Consider the following 11,317-nt stretch of genomic DNA (forward strand, 5'->3'; position numbering starts at 1 on the left):
CTGTTACTTTATATTCCACAGATGAGTGCAACCTTTCTGTCTGTCCCTCTCTTTCTGACTCATTTAACTTAACATGATACTTTGCATGTTGATCCACTTATATGCAAATTTTATGACTTCATCCCTTTTAACAGCTGCATAGTACTCCATTGTGTAGATGTACCAAAGTTTCTTTAACCAGTCATCTGTTCATGGGCACTCAGGGTTTCTTTTCCAGATTTTGGCTATTGTAAACAGTGCTGCAATGAACATACAAGTGTAGATGTCATTTCTACTATACTCTTTTGCCTCTCCAGGATATATTCTCAGAAGTGGTATTGCTGGGTCAAATGGGAGCTCAATTTTTAATTTTTTGAGAATCTTACCTACTGTTTTCCAAAAGGGTTGAATCAGTCCCTTTCTCCCCACATCCACGCCAACACCAGTTGCTTCTGTTATTTTGGATGTGGGCCAGTCTTTGTGGTGTAAGATCTCATTGTTGTTTTGGTCTGCATCTTTCTGATGATTAGTGATAAAGAGCATTTTTTATGTGCCTTTTGGCTATTTGGGTATCTTCTTTGAGAAAGTTTCTGTTCATTTCATAGCCCCATTTTCTGATGGGGTTGACTGTCTTATTTTTGTAGAGTTCAACCAGTGCCTTGTATATTCTTGATATCAACCCCTTATCCTATGAGTATTGGGTGAATATATTTTCCCATTCTGTAGAATGTCTTTGTATTTTGGTCATTGTTTCTTTTGAGGTGCAAAAGCTTCTTAGTTTAAGATAGTCCCATTTGTTTATCTGTTTCCACTTGCTTGGCCACTGGCGTGTCATCTTTGAAGATAACTTTAGCTTCAATGTCATGGAGGATTTTGCCAACATTATCTTCAATGTATTTTATGGATTCTGATGATGATGATGATGATGATGATGATGATGATGATGATTATGATTATGATTATAGCATAGCAGTAGGGCATTTGCCTTGAGCACGCCCAGTATGCAGGTTTGATTCCTCCGCCCCTCTTGGGGAGCCTGGTAAGCTACCGACAGTATCTCACCTGCATGGCAAAGCCTGGCAAACTACCGGTGACGTATTCAATATGCCAAACACAGTAACAACAAGTCTCACAATGGAGACGTTACTTGGCCCGCCCGAGCAACTCGATGAACAACGAGAGGACAGTGCTACAGTGCTATTACTATTTGCTTTTTGGGTCACACCCAGCAATGCTCAGGGGTTACTCCTGACTCTGCACTCAGGAATTAGTCCTGGCCGTGCTTGGGGGACAATATGGGATGCCCGGGATTGAACCCGGTCATATGCTTGCAAGGCAAACACCCTACCCGCTGTACTATCCCTCCAGCCCTTGTGCTCCCCTTCTGTAGACCAGAACCATAAGTAAACTTTTGCCCTTTTACTTCTGAAAAAAAAAAAAAAAGCCCCAACTTTTGAATACTAAAGCGCTTTGCTCACTTGGTCAGTCTCCACCAGCGAGTCCCGCCTCCCCTGATCCGCCCAATCCCATTAAGTCCCACTCCCAAATGCTACACAAGGACCCCATAGGCTAAGCGTATACACCCCCCTCCCACGACGCTCGGTCTCCCGGGATACCGGGGACTTCTGTGAAGGTTTGGCCCTTCCCTGCTCCGCCTTCGCAATTTTCTTCGGTTCGGGAATGCCCCTCCTGCCTTCCTATTTGATTGGCCAGCTCCCTTCAGACGTCATTCTCCCGCGCCACCCGGAAGACAGCGGTTCTTAGCCATCGGTCTTATTGCTGGTGGTCCTAAGGTAAAGGCCGCGTTTGGATGATCCCTCGGTGGTGAGGTCCCATAGTCAGGAGTGGCAGAATGCGAAACCCCTAACTTCACCCCACCCCCGCGAGAATGAGATGATTCCATTCCCACGTAAAGAGGTTGCAATTGTAATGCCGAAGTGTGGTCCAAGTGATTTACTCTCCCTATGTATTTATTCCTCAGGAGCCCATCATGGCGACACCCCCCAAACGGCGGGCAGTGGATCCCTTGGGGGAGAAAGTGCTGCGCTATGAGACCTTCATCAGTGATGTGCTACAGCGGGACCTGCAGTGAGTGACAGCTCGGGGGAAGGGATTCTTGGATTATTCCACGAGGTGGGTGGGGCGTTTGCTTTCCTATTGGTGAGCTAGGCGTTCGGTAGCAGACCCACGAGCTTTCCTTGCAGGTAAAAGGAAATTCTGCATGCGATTTGGCTGTCGATTGTCTGGAGAGTCTGTGGTGGTGGGGAGGGGTGTGCTCGCGCCTTCACCGCCTCAGATGCTCCTGACATTTTACAGCTCATAACTAAAGTCAGTTTTCTGGCTCAAGCCCTCGCTGGGGCATTTTGCCATCAATGCGAACATGTTGCCTTGCTGTTTTTGTACTTCAGTTTCCTCATCTGGGAAGTGGGGAAATTAATGGAATCTTTATCACGTGGTTCTACATGTTCTATGTGTTCGGATCTTAAAAAGGACTTAATATAGATGCCACACACTCAAGTGTGAAAACATTATTGTAATTCATCTGTGCAGAAACTAGATGGTTCAGGAATGGGGGGTTTTCCTAGGGTGACAACGCGACATTTAGATTGGACGAAGGTGAATTCAGAGTAGCGTATAATAACACTAGTAATAAATAACAGCTAATATATATAAAGAGCTTACTGTTTGGCAAACACATTCTCTAAATGCTTTATAATAAACATGCATTTAGTCCTCCTAATGATGCTATAGAGTAATACTTGTAGTCCCCATTTTATAGATGGTGAAATTAAATCCCAAAGAGCTTACTTGGGGGCAGAAAGGTAGTACAGTGGGTAAGGCATTTGCTTTGTATACGACTAAACTGCTTTGATTCCCACCACTTCATATGGTCCTGAAAAAAAACCAGGAATGATCAGAAGTTAGCACTGAGTCAGGAGTAAGCCTGTTCACAGCCCAGAACGGTCCCAAAACAAACAAAAAAAGAGGCTACTTATTTGTTAAAGTTACATCATGAGTTTAAAAAATAAAAAAGAGCCACAGTTTAAATCCATGAAATCTGACTGAGGCCAAATCTTCACTTGTGCATTAAGATGCTTCTTCGGGCATGATGAAACAAGGGTCTCAAAAGGTCTTGATATCAGGTATCCCAGGAGGGATGAAGCTTCCGGTTTATCACCATTTTGTTCTTGTCCCATCAGAAAGGTGCTAGACCATCGTGACAAGGTGTATGAGCAGCTGGCCAAATACCTCCAACTGAGAAATGTCATTGAGCGAATCCAGGTAAAGACACAAGGATTGGGCACCCTTCTGGCAAGGGAAAGCAATGGGGTATGGGGGTGGGGTTACCTCAGATGAAAACTTGTCACCTGACCAAAAAGTCAGCCACTGACTTTTTCCCCCTGACCCCACAGGAAACAAATCGCTCGGAGTTATATATGCAGGTGGATTTGGGCTGTAACTTCTTCGTTGATACAGTGGTGTAAGTGTCTGCTGGCCCCTTTGATCTTCCAAGCTTCAGTTTCCTCCTTTCTTCGCTCAAAATATTAGTGCTTTTTTTAAAAAAAATTTCTACCAGACACTGTTCCAGGTGCTGGAGAGGTGATAGTGAATATCAGAATCCCTGCTCTCCCAGAGCCTCAATTTGGGGAGGGAAGCTTTTTTAAAAATCTAAACTGTATATTATGCTAAATATGCTTAGACCTTCTCCACTTCTTCTCATTCCTCAGCCCAGATGCTTCACGGATCTATGTGGCCCTTGGATATGGCTTTTTCCTGGAGTTGACACTGACAGAAGCTCTCAAGTTCATTGACCGTAAAAGCTCTCTCCTCACAGAGTAAGTTCATCATATGAGGATAGTGTCTGAAAATACTGCTATTTGCAACACCCCTTTTCTTTTCCTCATGGCTGCCTGGATGATATATAGGGACCAGCCTCCCTTCCTTTGCAGAGCTAGTGGGATAGCAGAGCTCAGTTCCAGGTGTGGTGCATAATAAATACTCAATAGATGGTCTTTACGTTGTTCCTTCACACAAACATTTATTTCACCATGTACTGTTAGCCAGTGTTTGGCAATGAGAAGGCTGTAGCGAACAAGACAGAAGGGTTCTTTGAAGGATTCCATTCTAGAAGAACCATACTCTTACACATATGTACAATAATGATAAAATCCCAGAAGTCTCAGCCTATAAATCAATAACAATAAAGTGAGTTACACAGTTCCCTTGGATTTCTTTTACTCTCCCCAAATTGACCTAAACTTTTTCAGACACCACCATGACCTCCACCAGTGATCACTTAGCACAGAGCCAGGAGTAAGCCTTAAGTACTGACGGGCATGTCCCAACCCCCCAATAAATAAACACCCCCAGAATGATCTCACCTCAGTGCCATAGTCCAGACTTCTCTCTTTTCTCAAGTACCTACATCCTTTCTTCTTACTCAATTCAGTAATTGTTAGATGTCATGTATGGGCCAGAATTATAATTCAATGGTTCATGCTTTCCATGCAGGAGACTGGAGTTCAATCCTTGGAACCATAATGTTCACCTAAACACCTGCGGGTCTGGCCCAAAAACCAAAATAAATAAAGGCCATTTCATCAGCCAGGCTTTCTGTATTGTAAGTGTAAAATTCTAATCCCCAGCACTCCTGATTCCTTCCCTTATTCTACTTTTTCTTTTTTCTCTAGCACTTACAGCCTCCTAAAGTTTACTCTGTTAGGACTGGAGCAATAAATAGTAAAGCAGGTAGGGTGCATGAGACCAACCCAGGTTTGATCCCTAGCATCCCATAGGTCCCCTGAGCCCCACCAGGTGTAATCCCTGAGTGAACACCACTGCGTCTGACCCAAAACACACACACACATACACACAGAAAGAGTTTTCTATATACTTATATTTTTTGTTTTTTGTGACATACCAGTGGTACTTGGCATTCTCTGCTCAATGCTCAAGGTTATTGCCTGAAGTGCAGAGGTGAACATGTGTCAGGGATCAAACCCAGGCCTCCCACATGCAAAGAATGAGCTACTTTCTCCCTAGTGCTGTCATTTATTTCTAATATTGATTTCCTCTTTTCATTAAGCTTCACAAAGGGAGCTATTTTTTCTGTAGATAAAGTGACTAGAATAGTCCACCACATATAGTAGGCACCCTGTTTGTTGAATGAATTGCAAAGGGTATGCTGGAAACAGATTGAACTGGGGGTTGAAGCAGATCTCTGTAGGTGGTTATGGGGACATTATGTGGGCAGAAAGTATGGGCTCCAGTTGAGTTTGAGGTTTTGGAAGGGAGGGGGAATTGGGAGTATGACTGAGAAGTTTGAAATTTAGGTAGGGAAGGCCTTCTAGACACAGAGGCATTTGAGTCACATGGATGAATGAACAAGCCCTGGAGAGCAATCCTAGCAAGGCAAATCAGTGTGCCTGTGTTAGAAATGAGAAGTCAGGTGTCCAAGTGAGTGAGGGGACTCCAAAATTTAGATAAGGGTTTGATGTCAGTGTGTCCCACCAGTGGCTCACACTTGTCTTTTTTTGGATTGGCCCCACTGCTGATGCTTAGGAGTTACTCCTGGCCCTGCACTCAGGAATTACTCCTGGCAGAGCTCAGCAGACCATATGGGCTGCTGGGGATTGAACCCAGGTCTGCCACGTGCAAGGCAAGCGCCCTACCTGCTGTACTATCTCTCCAGTTCCTCAGTGGCTCACATTTGAATGTGATTTAATTAACACAGATTGTAACAGTGGCATCAGTGTGTTAGTTAATAGCACTTCACAACTGTGAATAAGCCTGAATCTAAAAGGAATTAAAATTCCTTCTAAATTACTTTTATTTTTATTTCTGTATATATTTCTTCCAGAATTGCCTCCCCTTAAGATTTTAGCAATTTTCAGGGCCGGAGCGATAGTACAGCAGGTAGGGCGTTTGCTTTGCATGCGGCAGACCCGAGTTCGATTTCCGGCATCCAATATGGTACCCTCAATACTCCCAAGAGTAATTCCTGAGTGCAGAGCCAGGAATAACCCTGAGCATTGCTGGGTGTGACCCAAAAAGAAAAAAAATATTTTAGCAATTCTCTTTTCCAGTCTTTTTCAGTTTTTTTTCTGGAATTCCAATGTCCGTCCACCCAAAAGAATGTAAGACCAGCTGAAATTTCTGAATCTTAGTGATCAGACCAGTTGGCAGTGGTTGAGGGCACTGCTTTCACTGGCCATCGGTGGTCCTGAGCAATGAGTCATGTATGACCTTTTGATAGACCTGGTCTATTGTGTGATGAGAAATGTGAGTAAGCGAATATCTTATTTCTTGATTATAATTAGTTGTACTCCTAGAAATTCGATCTTTCTAGAAGATGAAGATTTAAATCTGTGTATCTTGGTTTCTGATATACTTGGTTACCCAGGATACACTTTGAACTCATTTACTTTCAGGTTATTTTATGTAACTAAAACTGTCAATCCTTCCCTGTATGTTTCTTTGTTTGGGAAGGGGAGGATCAGGTCTCTGTATATTTTTCCCGATTATGCAGAAAGAATACAAATCCATACCCACAGTCAGGCATAATCATAAAACTATTAATACTGCCTTATGTATTAAATTAGCAGTAGTCAAACATATGCCTTTTATGTTACAAGTAGCATTTGGTGCGCTTTATATTTTTCTCCTCTTTAAGTGTGGAACTCTCAGATTTGCATAGAGGGTTTGGGCTGGGGGGTTATATTTTGGTGGATAGGATCAGACCCAGGATCTTACACAGGTGAAACATGCTCTACCCCTTAGTTACATCTCTGACCCCATAAAGACTAAATTGGTATCATTATCTAATTTCATTTTATTTTTTGATACTCATCTTGTCAAGTTCTGTCCTGTGTTCAGCAAGCACATACCCAGGGCTTACTCATGGCTCTCTGCTCAGGAATCACTACTGCTTGTGCTTGAGGACCCTAGTAGTGTCAGGGATCAAACTCAGGTTGGTCATGTTCAAAGCAAATGCCCTACCCACTGTGCTGTCTCTCCAGCCTTACCCCAGATATTCTTAAAGCATTTCTGTTTGTCTGCAATGCCATGTTCCATTAATTTCCTGGCCTTTTACCTAGACTCAACCATCTTTTGAGGTGTTGTGGTTCCTTTGAGCAGAGTAATCAGTTACTTATTCACTCAGTATACATTGGGTGCCTACTATGTGGCACATGTAGTTTGGGTTCCTAGGGATATTATAGGGAACAAAGCAGACTATACTCTTTGCCCTTGCACAATTTGCATGTTCAGAGAAACAGACAATGAATCAGTGAAGTTGTGTGTCACAGGTGACAAAGAGTAAATAAACATGGCCTGGGACAGACTATTGTGATTTGACATAGAATGCTTTATTGCATGGGGAAGGGGCAGGTAGAAAAAGAAAAACTGAGTCATTATCTCAGTGGTAGGGCACTTGCCTTTGTATGGAAAAAAGGAGTCCAGGCTTTTGGATGAGCACCTGGAATAATGGAGTTGCCATCACCAGATGGGGAGCAGCACCTTGTGAGGCCCAAGTTCCAGAGCAAGGTCTGGACTGAAAAGAAAAATTTAGGGGGCTAGAGAGATTGTACAGCAGGTAGGGTACTTGTCTAACATATGGCCAACCCGGGTTCAGTTACTGGCACTCCATATGGTGCCATGGTCTATGGTCTCCAGACACAGCCAGGAGTCATTCCTGAGCACAGAGCCAGGAGTAAACCCTTGGCACAGCCAAGGGTGGCCACATTTTTTAAAGTTTCAGGAAAAGTAATGAGATATATAAATGGATTAATGCTACTTATTTTCTAGTTTAGTGTTCTTTCTTGTTGCCATCTACATTTCTTTTGTCGTCCAAACTGACTTTGCATTGACAGTGCAGCAAAACCGAATGTGCATTCCTCATAATATTAAGACCTTTATATGAGCTAGCCCCTTGCTACCTTTTAGATCTTATCTTGTACCACTTTACTTCCTTCATTCATTTAATTTCTAAAACTCTGGCTTCCATGACTGCCCCTCCAAAACATCTTTCCTGTTTCTTGGGCTTTTTTTGGCAAGGTAGCACTTGGGCACCCTGGTGGTGCTCACTGCTTACTCCTGGCTCTTTGCTCAGGGATCTTGGTTGTGTTTGGAGGCCATAGGCAGTGCCGGGAATGGAAACTATGTCAGCCATGTGCAAGGCAAGAGCTTTACCTGCTATACTATCTCTCCTGCCCCTTCTTCGGCTTTTTGTGGAAAAGACAACCCCCTTTCGTGCTGCTAAATTGTTAATTTTTTATTCTTCAGAAAGGTCTTCCTTTAACTTTTCTATTAATTAGGATTCACATAAATGAGTCCTTAGCCCAGATGATTAGAGATAAGGCATGGATTATTTGGGCTTGCTCTTCAAGCCCATATTCTCTCTTGAACACGTACTTCCTTTATTCTAAAAAGTTTTATTCAATAAAAAGCTATCTCATTTTACCAAAAAAACAAAAGAAGGGCTGGAGCAATAGTACAGTGGATAGAGTTTGTCATGCAAGCAGTCGACCCAGGTTCAGTCCCTGGCACCATATATAGTCCACTGAGCATTACCAGGAATGATTCCTGAGTGCAGAGCCAGGAGTAGTCCCTAAGCATAGCCAGCTGTGCCTCCCCCCCACCGAAAAAAGGGAAAAAAGAAATTGATATAACTCTGTAATTCAGAGCTCAAGTGGTTTCAGGCAACTAACTCCAGCTTCCCAGTTGCTCAGACCTTGTCGTTTTCCTTGAGAACTCTCTCTCACTCTCACATTCCCAGCACTAAAATTAAATTCCTCTAGTAAATTAAATTTATTTTAATTAAATTAAATTCCTTTAGTAAATTCTATTGACTGTATCTTGAAACTGAATCCCCAATCCAATTTCGCATTGTCTCCGTGGCTGCCACTTGGTTGAGTCTCTGTCTCTCACCTGGACTATGGCAGGCCCATATCAGTGAATTTCCTGCTTGCATGCCAGCTCTCCTTATCTGCAGCTAGTTCCCCCACACAGCAGCTAGGTGGATTCTCTTAAACCCTCGTCAGTTCACCTCCCTTCTGTTAGCATAGCCCTCTCCTCACTTCTATCTCAAGTGGAGGGAAAGCCAGAGCTAAGACCTTGTAGGTGATACACCCCTGTTTTCCCCACTTACCTCTCAGACCTCAACTCCTGCAGCCTCCACTTCATTTCTCCGGCTACACAGGCCTCTTTGCTGGGCCTAGGTGGCATCGACTTTAGCACCTTTTTATTTGCTGCCCTTGCTTATAATCACCTATTCTCCATATCATTTTGTCTTCATTTAAAGTCTACTTGAATGGCATTTTGGGGTAGGGGAATCTCCCAAGCAGTGCTCAGGAAGCAGTGCTTAGGAAGCCTGGGAGCCCCTCCCAGTGATTCTCAACCAACTGGCCCTGCAGTGCAATGCAAAAGCCCGAGGATACGGTGCTTCTCGGGCCCAGCAGTGTCAGGTATTACCCAAATCACCCCAACAGGGCTCGGGGCCTGCTGAGGCTGTGCCCAACAATGCTCAGGGGTCTGCTGTAGATCGGAACAGGGTCAGCCGCATGTAAGGCAAGGGCCTTAACCCCTGTACTATCAGCCCCTACTTCTTGGGAAAGCCCTCCCTAACAAGCACTCTCATTAGAATTATCACCTCCACTCCTGTACTTCTTGTCCTCCCCTCATCGTTTAATTTTTCTTTGTATCTGTCACATATAACATATTGCTATGTTGTATTCCATCACTTATGTTTATCTCAATGGGAATTTGAGCTTCATAAGGCTAAGATTTGTGTTGATTATATTTGCTAGTGTAGCTCCTGAAAATACATGGCATAGAGTAAGGCGTTTGGTAGCTCTCTTTAAATTAGTGCTGGAAGCTAAGCATCACTGTAGAGGAGCAAGTCTGGTAGTAAGATGTCCGGGACACAGGCAGTCCTTGAAGTTACAAGAAATCATCACCCACTACTTGATCATAAGTGAGGCCCACTTGACCCATTGTTTCTTTTCTCCAGGCTCAGCAACAGCCTGACCAAGGATTCCATGAATATCAAGGCCCATATCCACATGTTGCTAGAGGTGAGAACAGTCACCTCACTCTCAGACTCTTCTCTAAATGTGTGTGGGTGGTGGGTGATCTGAGAAAAGGAGATGGCCAGAAGGCGTCTTTCCTTGTAAATTGAAGCCAAACTGAAAGCTAGGCAGGCCCTGAGGGAAGGGAGATCAGAAATACATGGACCCAGTCTCTTTAATTTCTTTTGTTTCTTTTTCAGGGACTTGGAGAACTTCAGGGTTTACAGAGTTTCCCAGAGAGCCCTCATCACTGATTTCTTCCACTCCCCTCTCCTGCCTCCCAATATTAAAGAGCCTGAATGCCTTTGAGTCACGTGGTCCTTCTTTCCCCTCCTTCACCTCTGCTGATTACCAAGGTGCTCTGTTTCCAATGCACAAAGTCATTAGGAGATCCAGAGACCTAGTCTTTGTGTGAAAACCTTAAAGCACTCCTTAAGTTCCTCCTCCAGCCTGTTGCCTGGCAGCATTCACTGCTTCTCTTTGTGCACTGCCCTCTCTTTTGTCGCCTTGGCAACCTAGGCCCCCACCAGGCCCTTCTATTACTTTTCCTGGGCACCACTTCTCATTGTCATAAAGACTAGGCCAACTCAGTAGAAACTGATCTCCAAGGCAATCAGTTTTTCACTCCAATTAGGTTTACTTCTGCCATAACCGAATGGTTCCTCGGGTACCTTAAATTAAACCCACGTCTATCTCTGCCCTACCATGGGCTTGCCCCAGTTTCTAAGTAGTTCAACCAATAGGCACAGAGCCCGATCCCTGCCCTCCCTGGTTCAGCCCCTATTTTACGTTGAGCCCAATTTCCACCAATCAATGCAGAGCCAGGTTCCTCCCCTTTATAATTCTGGCTCGACCCTGCCCTCTTTGTAGGCTTTAGATTCCGCCACTCGGCTCCTTCGCGTGTCTGTCAGCTGTCCTGCCCTCCTTATCTCTGCACGGTTCTAAATTTGTCTTTCCTCTCCAATCACCATAGAGTTACCCTGCCCGCCTACACAGACCCCTGGCCCGACCCCCTCCCTGCCGGCTGCTACACCCACTTCTATAAATGTCCCGCTTCCGCTGGGCAGCGTGGCGTGCAGCACCGCCCCGTTGGTGTTTTGGCTGTGGTCTTTGGCAGCTGCGCCGGCCAATCAGCAGAAAACAATCCCAACCACCTATTCCCGTAGGCTAGCTGTCATCCATCAAGCCCCTTATACGTCAGTCTGGGTAAGGCTGACGCCCCCAGGACGTTGTCAGTTGTTCAGCGAGCTGTCTTCCCTAAGCCAATCAGC

At 44.5% G+C, this 11,317-nt stretch overlaps 1 protein-coding gene across 1 annotated transcript; it reads left to right on the forward strand.

Moving 5' to 3' along the window:
• Positions 1-1,720: 1,720 nt before the first annotated feature.
• On the forward strand, positions 1,721-10,355 carry UXT (ubiquitously expressed prefoldin like chaperone). The gene is made up of 7 exons (XM_056128645.1): positions 1,721-1,772; positions 1,961-2,067; positions 3,180-3,261; positions 3,393-3,460; positions 3,708-3,815; positions 9,989-10,052; positions 10,247-10,355. Exons 2-7 carry the CDS (start codon positions 1,970-1,972, stop codon positions 10,298-10,300), a joined length of 474 nt encoding a protein of 157 aa, XP_055984620.1. The 5' UTR covers positions 1,721-1,772; positions 1,961-1,969; the 3' UTR covers positions 10,301-10,355.
• Positions 10,356-11,317: the final 962 nt, after the last annotated feature.

Source organism: Sorex fumeus, unplaced genomic scaffold (genome assembly GCF_029834395.1).
Source record: "Sorex fumeus unplaced genomic scaffold, SorFum_2.1 ptg000065l, whole genome shotgun sequence".
In the NCBI taxonomy this organism is placed as follows: domain Eukaryota; kingdom Metazoa; phylum Chordata; class Mammalia; order Eulipotyphla; family Soricidae; genus Sorex; species Sorex fumeus.